Source organism: Rhipicephalus microplus, chromosome 1, assembly GCF_043290135.1.
Source record: "Rhipicephalus microplus isolate Deutch F79 chromosome 1, USDA_Rmic, whole genome shotgun sequence".
NCBI lineage: Eukaryota > Metazoa > Arthropoda > Arachnida > Ixodida > Ixodidae > Rhipicephalus > Rhipicephalus microplus.
In genome coordinates this window covers 296749691-296766350 of record NC_134700.1, presented here as the reverse complement: position 1 = coordinate 296766350, position 16660 = coordinate 296749691, and the positions used below count along the sequence as shown (strand labels likewise).

At 43.7% G+C, this 16660-nt stretch overlaps 1 protein-coding gene across 1 annotated transcript in view; it reads left to right on the top strand.

The window, feature by feature from the left end:
• Positions 1-16660, top strand: part of LOC119159452 (propionyl-CoA carboxylase beta chain, mitochondrial) — a 75288-nt gene that overhangs the window by 22282 nt on the left and 36346 nt on the right. Inside the window, exons 6-9 of the mRNA XM_037412210.2 lie at positions 5511-5552; positions 6220-6286; positions 12489-12609; positions 16031-16112. Coding sequence (XP_037268107.2) covers positions 5511-5552; positions 6220-6286; positions 12489-12609; positions 16031-16112 — 312 coding nt within the window. The remainder of the gene's footprint in view (positions 1-5510; positions 5553-6219; positions 6287-12488; positions 12610-16030; positions 16113-16660) is intronic.

The window sequence follows — 16660 nt, the reverse complement described above, 5'->3', positions numbered from 1 at the left end:
CTAGGAAGCAACAGAACTGAGATGCATGCCTGCTATTGTGCCAAAAGTAGTACTTAAACTTGCTGATAATATCTCATATGCTTGGCTGAGGTAAATACTGCTTTATTTATTATGGAACTCAAATGGTTGCAGGAAGTCGTAGGTAAGATACAAGTATTGTTCACTTTGCAAAAATGCCTTTCATTTCTTTCTATTTCTTAGACAGCACCTCCTTTTCGTCTAGCCATTTTCCAAGGTAAATATGGTGTCAGTGACGTAGGGGTATGAGGAGAATGACTGTGCGGCCGCAAATGTTCAAAAACATACTTATAAGATGACAGTGAGGTTTACAATGAATAATCGAATTCTCTCCACCAGTGTTGCTCTTGACACTTCAACGATGCAAGGAAGCAAAACCGAAATTGGCCAGAAGCTGCCATTTTAACTCTCAGGGCAACACTAATTTGTTGAAACCACCTCCGTAGCCTTCGCTACACTGTTAAGAGGCTTCACGAGACAACACGCATTGCTGTGAAGCTGCACTATAGGAAAAATCTGCGAATTATTCACACACCCACTTGGCCACTGAAATTTTCGGGTTTTCGGTGTGCGTTATATGCGTGAAATACGGTATGTCACGTATTCTTTCTTTAATATCAGAAATCCTTTCAGAATAGGTGCAGGGCGAGTTTCGATTGGTGGCACCACTGTTGGTGGCAGCAAGGAACTGATGGCATGTGGGTGCTGGAACAGACACAGGCGCTTGCTGTGGGCGCTGGATGTTGCTTTTGTTTCATTGTGCTGCCGTTGCTTGTGTCGTACACTGCGGAAATCTACATGAAGTATACAAAGACTGATGATTACATTAGCATCTGTTAGAATATAAGGGTCGGCAAAGCATCGAAAAGAAAAACAAAACAGGAGGGGACAAGAACTACAACAGAGAAACAAGTGCAATCGGCAAAGATTCTAGTAAAAAAAAAAAAAAGCTTGAAAAGCGTAAAGCTTTGCCTTGGAGTTAAACGCGATAGTGACATCCTGATGCTAGTGCATATTTCAAACACTTAGCGCATGAAACCTTTTTGAATTTGCTATGCACTTACTATACGTGGCCTTGAGGGAATAAGCGCAGAAGCGTGTGTGTCTTTTGTAGTGGGGTACTGACTTTCAACCACGGAGACATTATGATAATCACATATCCTGACGCTCGTTGGCAATGAAAGCTTGTACCACGTATTATTACAATATTTCATGTTGCATTGTGAAGCATGTATACAGGACACGTGTGTTTGTGAAGCATGGAAGCTACTTTCACTGCATTTCCAAGTAAAAGAAGTTCTTTTCACGGCTTTCATAAGCGGAGACATGGCCGTGTGCAGGAACATCGGCTTGCCACTAAAGACCCGGGCTTGGTCCTCACTCTGCTTTATTTATTTATTTTCTTTGCATCATTCTCAATTTTTCGGTCACGCTTAAGATGATGATTTTTCGCTGACAACGATGCTGATACCAGAATTTCTGTAAAACGGGCTCTTTAACGCTATCGTGTTAAAAGACAGAAAGGGAATGGGAGATGTAGAATGCTCTCTTTTTTTCAATGTTAGGGGATGATGTTAACGTGTAGAAAAAGTTACAAATCGGTGGTCGCTGGATCGGATCCCTGCTGCAGCGACTGCATTTTTGGTGAAGGCAATTATGTCTGAGGCTCGTGTACTTGGATCTAGGTGCACGTTACAGAACCCGAGGTGCTCTGAATTTTTGGAGCCCAACACTATGGCGTCTCTCATAATCATATAATGTTTTGGGACATTAAACCCCTTATATTATTATTAGACACAATAAAAAAGTATTGGGAAAGATTCAGCTGATTCCACTCATTGTGGATCGGTTTTATGCGAAGCAGTCAGCGAGTCTATGCTGCATTTTTTTTTAGCTTTGAGTCAACCGTAACGAAGTGGATCGACGTGTTTTTGTAGCTGAAGTAGTATGAACATAGTGGGCTTACCAGCCGTGCCGACTACATTGACGTTTCAAGGAAAACTTATCATCCTACATGTCAGGAAAATTCATCGGTTTTATTGAAGCGGAGTGCACACCACAGTGCGATTCATATTTCGCGTGTGATGCTGTCAATATCACACATAGCATTTTTCAGAGTGTTCTCTGAGGCCACACAACTCCTGATATTAGCTTGCTGAATAATATTGGCGCATATGTAATTTTTATCCGACGGTTATTAAAGCCGAGCCAACGTGTACTGCACCCAGAATTGACCTTAAGCCGATATGGCTTCTTCTCACGATGTCGCCCAACACGTTTTGTTTGGGCAAGCGGTATGGACATATGAAAGAGACGCGTGTGGCACAAAAACACAACTTTCGTTCCATCCACACAGGTATAAACAAGTACCCAATAAAACTTGAAAATATCTCTAAACAACTAGCTGTCGCCAAAACATAGTAGTTAACAGGTCCTATTCTGGTTTTAGCTTGGCCAAGACCTACGTGCATCTCTAATCTATCCTCGTCTGCTCGTCAACTACCAGCTCATGTCGGCTGCCTATGGTGAGCATCGGTTGCGCTTACACGCTACCCTCCCTCACCACGTTTGTCGATAATGGCACAACCGCTGGTACTGCGTCCCCACTGGTGTAAGATGGCGCTCCGAGGTGAGGAACACGGGGGTCGTTCCCCGGTGTTGGACTGGTGCCGGCAGGCACACCGGGAACCTCCAAGACTGCTCTGGCTCGTGCTCTGTTGATGGGGCAGGCAGGTGTCTGCGAGCCCAGGCTCACTCAAGGTCAGCGGCGTGACGCTGCCCTATTCCCGCCTCTCGCTGCACCCCCCGCCAGCTAGACGACCGGAGCATGAAGACGGTAGCTTGCCGAGGTACAAACTCGGGCGGCTCTCTAAGCGTTTCACTCCCTGGGCAGAACCCAGGCAGCCTCGACCACCCGCCGTCTTCTCCCTCATACTCGCAAACGTTCTGCCTCCACACGCGCCCACCTTCCAATCTCTTGTGCTCGCTCGCAGTCTTCTTTCTTCCAATTCGTTCTCTTGCCCGCATGCTGTGCGTCTTTTTTCTTTTTCGGCAGTTTTCCTTGTCATCCCTGGCACTTCTGTATCACAAGATTAGCTGTACATAATTAATGTTTATTAGCTTGTCATAAAATTGAAGTCAGCACTGCAACCACTAATGATGTTCGTTAGACAGACATTTTCTTGCGTATAGGGCCTCTTCAAAAGCAGCTTTGTGACCTGGCTTGAATCTGGTGTAGAATATTTAATTGCCACTGAGTTCGGTTCCTTGAGGTATCCTGATTTCTATTCTTCGCAAACCTCTGGTCATCGCGGCTCATTCCATATTTTCTTGACGCGTACTCTTTTAAGTTACCGATGTCTGTTCTCGCCGCTTCTCGGTAGATATAAACTGTGAATCACCTGCGGCTCATATACGCATCTCGTAGCTCATATATGGGCCACACGGAGTGGTATGAAAGGGTCTCGCGACATATATGCCAAGATATTCGCTTTACTCATGTCACAACCAGATAGTCATCTTCATCATACGCTTGCAAAGCACCTATGGCAATATTGGTCACTATGGTTAAGCTCAAAGAGGTGACCACCAGGGCACCTATCGACTTTTGCATCTAGATAGATAGGCATGTAGGTAGAAATTCTCAATGCACTTGGTTCGCTAAGAAATGCTTCGCACTTAAAATGAACATAAAAAAGGTGAGCTATTACCGCATAGCTTGTTGCATTGAGCTTCATCTGCGGGGTGCACTTGCAACTAAATTTGCACACATTGCCTTTACATTCCATGATTTCACGAACATGGCCTGCTTCATGCTAGTGGCAACCGTTCTCTAAAGCAGACACACGAAAAAGCATATGCTAGCTTGCCTTGTAGCTAAGCCTTGAAAGCGACCGCGCAGTGTAACTGCCATAATCATTAGTTCACTTGAGTTGTCAGGACTCGCCTTTCCTCCAGGAGCCTTACAGACAACAGTGTAGAACAGCAAGTTCGGCAGTTTTAATGCAAATATGTTTATTTACAACTTTAGATACGAATCAGCTTTTTGACTACCCTTTGTGACATTGTCCCATACGTGTGTTCTAACCCTCTCGCCGCAGTTGTTGGAGCAATGCCATGTAGGTCAAGTCATTGCTGCACATTGTCGTCACACTCTTCCTCACTCGTAGTAGCTCGCGGCCTTTCCGCCCGCTAGCAACACACTTCTCTCTTGCTTCACCCTCTCTATCATCCGCAATGCTCGACTGCATGTCGAGTGAAAACACTAGACAGATTTATTTGCGCGTTCGCAGTAGCTGTACGGATGCGGCCTGTCGTTTAAGAGGGCTGGCAGGCTGGGTCAGTACAGCTGCCGTGTATGGGCAACTAAATCTGTCTACTTTTTCGGCTCGTTTATCTGCAATGAGAAACTCATGCGGAACCCAACTTGCCTCCCGTCTCTTTGCATTTCGAACAAATGTTTACGCGAGTAAAGGCTACACAGAATTTCACTTGAAACCGTTTTTCTAGCACCCGCGTCGACGCTCGCTTCAATCAGGTCAACGCTGTGTGCATCCGTGCTGCTTTTCATCAAATCAGGGTTCCCGTCAGGGAGATCATCCACAACTTTCTCCAGTCAGGCCTGTCTCACTTGCCGTCTTGAAAGGAAGTAGGCATTGTGCCCCTACTAGTCGGCCTCCGAACTTAAACAAATGCCTAAAAGCACAGCACCACACAAAGAACCCGAGTCACTTGATGTTCTGATGGTGCTCCTCTGTGCAAAGACACGAAAGAACATGTCATCCTTTTTAGATGGCTTGGCGATCATTAAACGCTGGCATCACCGCAAACGATGGCGCAAGAGTTTCCCAGAAGCTCGACGACGGGCCCCATTATCTGAACACATATCCGACAGTCTACTGCTTCATCCACTGTTAAAAAAACTCTGTTGCTGCCTCTTCTCTTTGCCTTGGGAGACAATTACAACGACATACAGCTTCGAATTGTTTAAAAGGAAACATTGCTGCTGCTCTATGAATGCGATGACGAAAGTCACAAAAGCCCGCTCCGCATCGTCTGCTTCACATGCCAGTGCCGTCTCTGCCGCCGCTCACGGTGTTTTTCTAAGGGGAGCGCAGCTGGCGCCGTACAACAGCCGCCCGCGCCTATGTAGCATACTTAAACAGGTTCATCAAGTTCTCTCTCGTGAAACCAGACTTATATTGTCTACCGCACTTACTCGCATTTTAGAAGATTTCACATTAGGCAGTAAAACATGTGAAAGGAAAAGTGTTATTCTGAATGATTCTTCAAGAACTGGTCCTAATTGTGCATGCATGCAAATAGTCCTAATACTATAGAACTTTGAGTAACATGCATTACTGTTTATTTAGTAGTTCTAAGTTTTTAAGGGTACTAAGGAGAACTTGAGAAGCTCATCTGCATCTAATTTTGAAATCATTCATTCATTCAAAATTTAAAAACATTTTTGCGCTCTTCTTCATTTTTTGCAGGACACTTCCTATCTCTTCATCACTGGCCCAGACGTCGTGAAGGTATGAATCAGCATGCTCACATGCTTAGTCACCTTTTTTTTTTCTCAGTTTCAGTTTATTAAGCACTCAATTACGATAATTGTATGCAGATAAAGGTCCTAGCGTAATAACCTCAAATGAAATTTTTACCTGGTGGCCTTGACATTCTGCATGTTGTAAGGGCCTTATTTCTTCTCTTCAGTCGGCTGGCTCATTGTAGGGATTAAAAAATGTGACACTTATGAGTCATGTTCTTGACATTCACTAAAAATATTGAAAGTGGACAACTGAGCACTTTTAAAGCAGCGAGCAGCAGCTGTTTGGCAGAACATAGTCTGTAGTTCGTGTGGTCACATTTTAAAGGAATTCATGCCGTCATACCAAGATATATAGAGACCACAGTAGATTGCAAAGCAGCTCGATATATCAGTAATTTGAAATGCTATAGTAGACGCTTCTTTTATTTTTATGTAAAGACTACACGCTTTAGCCACTCTCCTGGGATCATGAAAAACAAGAATTGGTCAGCTCGTTACGGAGTGTTAGCAAATTGTTCATTTTCTTGTGCTTGAAAGTTTAGCAATCGCAAACACTGTTCGAGCGCCCTTCATTTGTTCTACACTTTATCGGGCCTCCAGCAGAATGATATCGCTCTGTGATTGTCGCAGTCAGATTCTTTCATTTGCAGGCTGTTACGAATGAAGATGTTACTCAGGAAGAGCTTGGTGGGGCCAAAACTCATACAGTCACCTCTGGTAACTACTAATACCCTTTCTTACCCAATTTTTATCTGTACGTTTAGATGTGTGATTGCTCGAGGGTGGACTCAAATCTTGATATAACAGATTATCACTTGTAACGAAGTAAATGAAAAATAGTTCCGGCATAGATACAGTGCTACAAATATATGTTTACAACGAATTTTCTGATATTACAAAGTATTTTCGTGGCACGTGGGATTTTGTTATGAGGTTTGAGTGTATTGCATTTTGAACTAATGCTCCAGCAAGGAATGAAGAGTCCGTCTTAAATACCAGGAAAACCCTCATGTAGCTTGGATGTACATTTATTACCAGGTGTATTTTAGTAATCGCAAATGTGAGAAAAGAAAAAAGGTTTCACCCGAGTATATTCCAAGGAAAACAGACCTAATACGTTGATTTATCAACTTATTCATCATTTCATGACGCGCTTTTTTCTGGAACTCCCTTGTCAGAGATGTCTTCCCACACTACCTCATTTTCGGTGCCATTTGGGGCGTTTGAAATGGAGCTCTTCTTCAAGGTCTGACCCATGTGCACAGTATCGCTTGCGAGGTCCGTTTTAGCTGTCAGATGGGGGGCTCTCCGGGCCTCATCCACTTCATATGGAGGCGCTTGATGTGGTCCCTAAATGTTTTATTTAGGCACACATCAAGCGGCTGCAGCCGGGATCTGATCCCGGGAGATGTGATCTCTCCCAGGATGACGACGAACTCGGAGTCACTTCACAAAGGTAACAGTGAAGCGTGTCAGGCACAAGTATTGATTGAAGCCCCAGCTGTGCTCTGTTGCTCCCTAACAGTCTCTCAATTACCCCTAACAGTCTCTCAATTACCATTAACTGGCAGAAAATGTGCTAATTTTCAGCTCCCCCGCAAACTTCTTCTCAAACCATTGCACACAAACAGGGCTTTCTGTTTCTCTCAGCCACGAATGCATTTCTCGTTTGTGCTGAACTACCTTCCCACAAAACACTGGCAAATAGTTTTGGCAGCTGGGATCACCTTTCTTTGGAGGCGGCCAAATACTGTTGAGGCAGTCCTGATAGCATAAAATCGTGGCCATTCGGAAGTTTGCCAAGCGGTGGCGATGGCGACTGTTCTGCATAAGACTAATGATGATGATAACACTGTGCTCTACTGAAAGGAAAACCGTGACTTCTGGTGAAACATTTTTAGGGTCAGCATATAGCACAGGCCAGAAATTTCATCTCATTATCTAGAAAAAAAGTACACATCATCTCCCCCTACGGGCAAGCATGGTGGGATGTGAAAGCATACGAGATGGGCATCTAGTTCATGTTTTGTTTTACTTGGCAACACAACCGAACAAAAGTTAAAGTAAAAGAATATGTCGAAAAGAGAAGAGGCATCTCTATGGGGTTGCATCTTTATTTGAAGATCATACATGATTCCAAGCATTGGTGCGCACTGTATCTTGAAGACGATGGCTTTGTGATCAGTCGAACGGAGGGCAGTGGCCTCGGGTTTCTGCACAGGATCATCTCCAGGCCCCGAAACAGATACGTTCTTCGACCAGGTGCAGCGCGGGCAGGTGCTTTGGTTTCAGTGCGGACCCTGGCCTGAAGTTCAAGGTCCACTTGCTGATGCTGACATTTACGTGTGGTTTCCCAAGCCTTCTTCTGCTCCATGGCAGTGGCGCTACTGCTGCGACTAGCGCTGACATTGAGGTTGTTTGTTGCATTTCGCACACCGTTCCACAGAGAGAGAATGACGGAAGCATAGCGAACGCTATTTATGCTGTACCATGACACGTGCGCTACCTACCGGCATACTCTTAGAGGAAGAGAGTGAGAGAGATAGTTATATGCAATTATTTGCTGCATCGCGTTAGTGGCCGAAAGGGGGAGAGTAGAGCACACACTTGTGTAGGCAAGGAGAATGAGGGAGAGTAGTGCATGTGCAGTATGGGTGTGGATGTGGCAGAACGGACACTGCCCTGAGCATAAGATGCTTGTGCATCTAAAAACTCGGGACTATACGCCAGTTTTTACCGTATGTATACAAGGTTTGTCCAGCAAGTACTAAGACTGAATTATTTTCAAAGATTTAATGACAACTTAGACACATCGACCTAACAGTTTTCAAAATACAGTCAAACCCAGTTGGAAAAATTCCAGATGTAACGAGCCCCTCTGCTGTAGTCTAGTGGCTAAAGTATTTGACTGCTCACCCGCAGGTTTTGGGATCGCATCCCGGCTGTGGCTGCTGCATTTTTAATGAAGGCGAAAATGCTGTGGGCACGTGTGCTCAGATTTGGGTGCACGTTACAGTCAGAGTGAGTTTGATTGGAGAGAAATTTCTCGTGTCTGAGTGAGTCTGCTTCAACGAAATTTTGGCAAGTCTGAGCGAGTTTGAGTCTGAGCGAGTTTGAAAAGTTTAGTGAGCATCCGTCCGAGTGAGTCCCGCTGACGAAAGCAATCTGCGAGTGTTAGTCCGAGTGAGTTTGGTTGGAGAGAAACTTAGCGAGTCTTAGTGAGTCTGCTTCAACGAAATTTTGGTGAGTCTGAGTCTGAGGAAAAGTTTTGTGAGTATTAGTTCGAGTGACTCTCGCTGACGAAAACAATCTGCGACTGTTAGAGTGAGCTTGGTTGGAGAAAAATTTCGCGAGTCTGAGTGAGTCTGCTTCAATTTTGGCGAGTCTGATTCCGTTTGACTCCGTTTGAGAAAAAGTTTAGTGAGTATCAGTCCGAGGGAGTCCCACTGATGAAAACAATCTGCGAGTGTAAATCCGGGTGAGTTTGGTTGGAGAGAAATGTGAGTTTGAGGAAGTCTGCTTCTATGAAATTTTGGTGAGTCTGAGTTGAAGTGAGTCTGTTTGAGAAAAAGTTTGGTAAGTATCACTCCGAGTGAGTCTCGCTTACCAAAACAATCTGCAAGGGTTAATCCGAGCGAGTTTGGTTGGAGAGAAATTAGAGTTTGAGGGAGTCTGCTTCAATGAAATTTTGGTGAGTCCGGATGAGTTCGTCTAAAGAAAAGTTTAGTGAGTATCAGTTGGAGTGAGTCCAGCTAACGAAAACAATCTGCGAGCGTTAGTCCGAGGGGGTTTGGTTGGAGAGAAATGCAAGTCTGAGGGAGTCTGCTTCAATGAAATTTCGGTGAGTCCGAATGAGTTCATCTGAGGAAAGGTTTAGTGAGTATCAGTCCGAGTGAGTCCCGCTGACGAAAACAATCTGCGAGTGTTATTCCGAGTGAGTTTGGCTGGAGAGAAATGCAAGACTGAGGGAGTCTGCTTCAATGAAGTTTTGGCGAGTCTGAGTCCAAGTGAGTCTCTTTGAGGAAAAGCGTAGTGAAAAGCGTAGTCAGTCCGAGTGAGTCCCGCTGACGAAAATAATCTGCGAGTGTTAGTCTGAGTGAGTTTCATTGGAGAGAATTGAGAGTCAGAGGGAGTCTGCTTCAATTAAATTTTGGCAAGTCCGAATGAGTTCGTATGAGGAAAAGTTAAGTGTGTATCAGTCAAAGTGAGTCTCGCTGATGAAAACAATCGGCGAGTGTTAGTCTGAGTGGGTTTGGTTGAAGAGAATTGTGAGTCTGAGGGAGTCTACTTCAACGAAATTTTGGCAAGTCTGAGTTCGAGTTAGTTCTAAGGGAAAAAAAATTGAGTGAGTTCCATTTATTTTGCCAACATATGGTATTATCCTCCTCTTTCACTACGTTGTTGCGGGAAAAAATTTGTCTTGTTACTGCCGGGACAGAATGTGTAATAAAGCCATCGGCCCGGGCATCAGATGATTTTGTTGAAACAAAGCATTGATTCTACCTTTTCACCAACTGCACCAAAGGCTGCCAAATTTGATTAACTGCGACATCCAGATGAAGTTGGCATAAATTGCACGAGACTTTACCTATTTGGTGTCTCTGGTTTGACAGTGTCTGTCGGTGGGAATTGCACTGCCGGCACCACAAAAGATGAGCAACTTAATCACAGGTCCACCAAAGTCGCAGCCATGTACCAAAAATTATTCTGTAGATGAAACACTGCTTGTGCATACGTTGCGATTAAGCCACGACATCATGCACAGCGTCCCGGCAGCTTCTGTTGTGCAAGTATGCTCAATGGCTAAATGCGCTACGCTAGAGGATTATTGCTTCTGGGCCATTAGGTGGTGGTCACTGGGGTTCACCAGCTGACATAATCTGTTCCAGGAATGACCACGCATCTGTTGGACTACCACACAGAAGTCGAAAGACGAGGCTGGAGAAATAGCATCTTTGCCTTGCACATGTAAAGTGTCATTGGCAACACTTTGCTTGCTCCAAATCATGTTCAGTCTGCTTCACACTTGAGAGAAATTTTGGAGCACATCAGATCACGGTGCAATCTCGTGTGGGCAGCAGCTAGCACGTGCGCTGACACGTAGTGTTCAACCTTGTTGTCGGTTACAGCGGCACCCAACTTTAGCGCTGGTCACATCACATGCCATATGCTCTGAAATTTTCCCTAAGTGTGAAACAGACTGTACATGGCTTCATTTTTGATAAGATCACTGTGAAGCACCACACAACCAATGCTTCTAGCTGAAACAAGCATTTGCCATCTCATGAGAATATGCTTAAAAATTCTCTTCTGCAATTTCAATTCAAAGTATTCAAAAACTATTTTAAATATATTTGAGAAATATTAGAAAATTATTTTATTTGAATCACACTCACTTGAATGCAGTCGAACCTCTTTATGAGGAATTTTAAGGTGCCATGAAAAGTGGTCATTATTTCAGAAGTTCTTTCTGAATGGATTCAGCCTTGAAAATGTGCCTTTGGCAACCAGGTCATTGGCAAGGGCATCACTTGGTTGCCATCACCTGGTTGCCACCACCTGGTTGCCACGACCTGGTTGGCAGGATTTGGTGTTTTTTTTTTTTTTCGGGCGTTTTATATTGAAGTGCTAACTGCTTCAGTGATTTAGGACGAATCATGTCCTGAAGCTACGCCCGCTGCATGCTTACGAGACCATTCAGTCGCGTTTACAATGAACTGACGCTGTTTCACTTAAAGGGACGTTGAAACACTTAAAAAAAAACGAGATTATGGTGTCATATTACGTATTTTCGGGTGGCAAACTCGAAAATAAAGTAAAAAATTTGCGTAGACCATTGCAAATAACCTTATTTTGCCGAAAACAAGCAACAGGCGCCCACCGCCATAGAGAGTCTCGCCACTGCTGTGATTGGTCGAAACTCATAACTCGTTATAGATCATTATAGGCCCGCCGCGGTGGTCTAGTGGCTAAGGTACTCGGCTGCTGACCCGCAGGTCACGGGTTCGAATCCCGGCTGCGGCGGCTGCATTTCCGATGGAGGCGGAAATGTTGTAGGCCCGTGTGCTCAGATTTGGGTGCACGTTGAAGAACCCCAGGTGGTAAAAATTTCCGGAGCCCTTCACTATGGCGTGTCTCATAATCATATGGTGGTTTTGGTACTTGAACCCCATATATCAATCAATCAATAGATCATTATATCTGGGATCGTTATAACTGGGTTCAACTGTATTTGAATGGTTCCACTCCCAGAATTTTGCCATTCGCGCTGCTCTGCATCAAACACATCAATTTTCAGGCTGCGAATTCGCTTGTAAAAAAAAGAAAGGGCTGATCGTTCTTGCTGCGACGATCAGCGGAAAGCAATGTTGAACAAAGTGAGAAATCCACTCTTTACCGTAAAAATTGCTTGTAAATCCAGAAAAAAAACATTTAAAAGATAGATGCTTGACATTTTTACTCCAGCTTGCCATTATGTCATTAATTTCAGTGGCATATAATTGGCCATTATTGAATTTTTGTGAGTAAATACAACCTTGCATACCGGATGAGCCAGACTTAAATTTGCAAATTTCAAGAACCTTTGCTGGATAATGGTACCAACACACCCTTAATCATGTCGTGTCGTTCTCACGTTCTATTATTAGGCTCTATGAACATCATAATCGCTGTGATCCAATTCTTTGCCCTAGCAACAAAATTTTTAGCATGAAGGAGCAGAAATAGTGTTACAAACTATAGTGTTACTTCGAATTGAGGTTGACCTCTCTGCCTTCTAATAAATAATCTCTCTCTCTCTCTACTTCCAAACGAATTGGGTCTTTCTCCTAGGTGTTCTATGCCCTAAAACAAAACATGTTTCCAGCATTTGAGCCATAAAGGGGCTTCCTATTCTCATGAATTTTTTGTGAAAACCCAGGTGTGGCTCACAAGGCATTTGAAAATGACGTGGACGCCATGATGGAATTGCGCCGTTTCTATGACTTCATCCCAATGAACAACAAGTCTGGGCCCCCTGTCCGGAAGTGCTTTGATCCCTGGTAAGAGCAAGTAAACGGGCAGCACGCTCACATTTCTGCCTAGGAATACCACTTATTTATTTATTTATTTATTTATTTGTCTATCTATCTAACTATCCATTTGTTAATTTGTTTATTTAATAATACCTTAAATAATCCCAGCTTTCCATTTTACATCAGGCATACTTAGTGTGGCATTGGCAGTGATCCCAGTCCTGCGCCAACTGTGCCAAAGTACACCAAGTCAGATTTACTGTGCCATCCTGATAATATCAACGGAAATTGCGCCAAACTGCACCAGATTTGGATTTGGGAGCGTCTCACCGGCAGTCGCCACGCTGGGGCATCAATACATGTGCAATTTGTTCTCGGGGCCACCGAGGTCACAATTACGTACCCTATTTTATTACGCTGAATAAACAGCAGTCGCGCGTGCATCTTAAAATCGACGATATTATGTTTGGCATGTTTGGTACCTACACAACTCTGTTGGGCAAGTCCGCTTTATGGCGAAACCCCTCTCTCGACAGTGGCTAATAAAGTCAAGTCCAATTGGTTGCGTGAAACCGTGACGGCAATTCGTCGGTGGACGTTGTCCATTTCAGGAACGTTAGGTGATAGCTTGTTTGAAGAGTGGTGCGGCATGTAATAAAGTAATTCTGACTAATAACTGCAGGGCTCTCCTCACGCTGCTTCCACCGTGCGTGCTACAGGTAAGAGCCCATTGGCCCGACAAACTCCACGCATGCTGCCAGAATGTCTGTCACTACTATGTGTGGACATCACGATCTAATTTTCAGTGCTTTGCGTCCGCAGAACACATAAAAGGTGGGAACGCGTTGACACTTTTCCTCTAATACACTTTATCCATGGAACATCATACATAAAGAGCTGTTTTGTAATTTCTTCCACCAGCACATTCGGGTTTATAATTGCTTTGGCGGTTAAAAGCCCCCTAAAGGACCCTGTCCTTTCGGACTCGAGGTTGCTAAGGTCTAAATTGTAAATTCTCGCGTGCTTTTTTTTTAATGTCATCTCATTAATAAAAGCATTCCTCCTGGTCGGAGCAGCTGCAATTCAGTTTTAATGCACGCAGCTATAGTGAGGCCATTGCTGGCAAATCTGGTGTTGGGAGGTTTGTGAAGCGGCATAGCGGCTTCACAGGCCTCCAAACATGATAAAAGCATGATAAAAAGATGATAAAAGCATGATGAAAAGAGCTCTAGCCAAAATAAATTTGGTGTTAAACACAGGGACGCCTCACTACTCTTTGCAGTAGGGGTGGTGTACAGAATTCCCTTAACATGCGGAAGGGTTTATATTGGGCAAACAGGGCATTGTCTCTATGTACAATTAAGAGAACACTCCGGAACCTTCAAGACCAGCATGTACGCGAGTTCGCCTTCGCACTTCCACACGTGTGGATGCAGGCCCTTGTTCAATGAAACAACAGTGCTCTTCATACATAGCGATCAGATCACAACAGAACTAGTAGAGGCATTCTATATCAAAAAAAGAAGGGGAGTGCTGCGTCAGTCAGACATCAATATCTTTACATGAAAAAGAAGAAATCTTAATCAGTAGCATGTTTGTTTGAACGGAATATGCCGCGCCTGCGCATTTACCTGTAGCGTAAAATTGTTAATGATGTCGACACGATCCTTTGCTGGCCTTCTGCGCATGTTCTGTGTGTTTTTATCTTATGTGATCAGATAACTTGTATATTTAAATAAATTCTTCAGTTGAGAGTCGACGCTTGTTTGTATCTCTTCTCTTCGTCTCGTGAGTTTGTGCACTGGTACTGCTCATACTGATGGATTACCAAGAGGATTCAGCTTAAGTTGAGGATGATGCAGCGAGCATTGGAAAGGAAGATGGTAGGTGTAACCTTAAGAGAGAAAAGAGCAGGGTGTATCAGGCAGCAAACAGGTGTTAAGGACATCATAGTCGAAATCAAGCAGAAGAAATGGTGATGTGCAGGGCACCTAGCGCGAAGGCGAGATAACCGTGGGTCATTAAGGATCACAGACTGGATTATGAGAGAAAGCAAGTGGGTGAGGGGGAGACATAACGTGAGGTGGGCAGATGAGATAAGGAAGTTTGTGGGAATAAAGTGGCAGCAGCAAGCACAGGACCGAGTTGACTGGTGGAACATGGGAGAGGCTATGTCCTGCAGCAGGCATAGTTAGGCTCCTAATGATCATGATACTTGGAGCTTATAAGCCGGTGTAACAAGGTTTTAAGCTTAAAAACGAATTGATGTGAGCATAGTACGTTTGAAGTGGGGCTTTGCGGCAATGTGGATTTCGCCTGAATACATGCTTTCACGGCTTATCATTGATTAATTGCAGTGAAACGATCTTTACAGGGTGTGACATGCTGTTTAATATACATTTATTCATTCATTTTTTATTCATAAATTCATTCATTATTTCGTTCAGTTTCATTCAGTATTCATCCATAAGTTCAAATCGAAGTGAATTTGACTACTGTGATATTCGCTCGAATATTCAAAGCATTCGGATATATCATATCACTATGGTGTCCCTCGTAATCATATTGCCATGTTCCTTCCTCAAGTTTTCTTATCACCCTGTTACACCGTACGCTATTCTCAGCGCAAACTGCGCCTACAGTGTTCCAGAAGCTTCAGGGCTGCAGTAGATAATTTTGTTGAGATTACGCCCACTTTGTGAGCATTTCAGATTTTTCTGCAACCTACGTCGCCACTAGCGATTACGCTAGAATGTTTGATGACAGGTGTATAAATGCCGACATGCTTACTGACATGCTTTGGCCACAAAATCACACACACACAATTAAAGAAAGACTCAACGACAAGCACAAGCGGTTGAGTGTTTCTTTATTTTGTGTGTGTGTTATTTAGCGGCCAAAGCATGTCAGTAAGCAAGTACCAACTAGGCCAACAATCAGTATTATTACAAATGCTGACATGCTGACACGCTTCGCCGCTTGTCAGTTGATTGACGACCGACGATCAGTTCGTCGATATCAGTGCCAGTGTCTTGCTGTAATCTCGATTTCCTTTTACGTGGCCACAAGTTCGGCTGAATAAACAGTTCATTCTTCGACTTACTGTCTGCTTCCTTCGTCGTCGTCACGACCCCTAGGCAATATCGCGGTTTTTATTTTTTATTTATTTGAACATCATGCAAGCTTTTCACGGCCCATGCGGGAGTGGAGTAAAAAAATACATACTAAACGTAAAAAAAACATAACGGAATAACAAGAAAGCTCATAATTCAAATTAGATGCACCTTATTAGGTTCATAAATTATTGAATGGTGATTGAATGGTGTTAAGTGCTGCCATTGTGATAGAAGTGTGTGTGCTTCAGAGTGGCTCAACCGTGGGTGTTTTCACCTAGCCAGCTGACAAGACATTCTCATGCGTATGCGCTTCTAATTTTTATGCTGTGCAGGGATCGCATCGTTCCAAGCCTGGACACTGTGGTGCCTCTGGAGTCTACGGCCGCTTACAATATGCACGACGTCATTCTTGATGTAAGCTATAAATTGCCAGCATTTTTCACCAGCCAACGCCATTGAAAAAAATGTCTATGAAGTGGTCATAGATGTTTATGAGCAATCAGGCTGTATAATAACAGCAGATATGAAAAAAAAAGCAAGTCTTAATTGTTTATTCAACATTATGATAGTCTGTTCATACAGTATTGTCCAGCGCTGCAGATCAATCAATAATGTCGACTTCATATCTGATGATGGCAGCGACTGCAGAGGCTATTTGGATTTGCTGAGTCATCAAGGTTGATAAGCTTGACGCACCCTCACGAATTTATCGATATCGCTCATTTGACTTTGATGTCAGCAGTTTAAACTGCAAGGGTGTTGAGTAGGCTTGTGCAAATATTCGAATGCTTTGAAAATTCGAATCAATATTACTGTATTTGAGTTTGCTTTGATTTGAATTTGAATTTTTGAAGATTTCGAAGTATTCGATATAAACGAATAGTTGTAGATTAGTTTGCATGCAACTTTTTGTAAAGGCGGTTTCACTGCAGGGGAGGGTTGCTAGGCCGTAAGAAAGCATC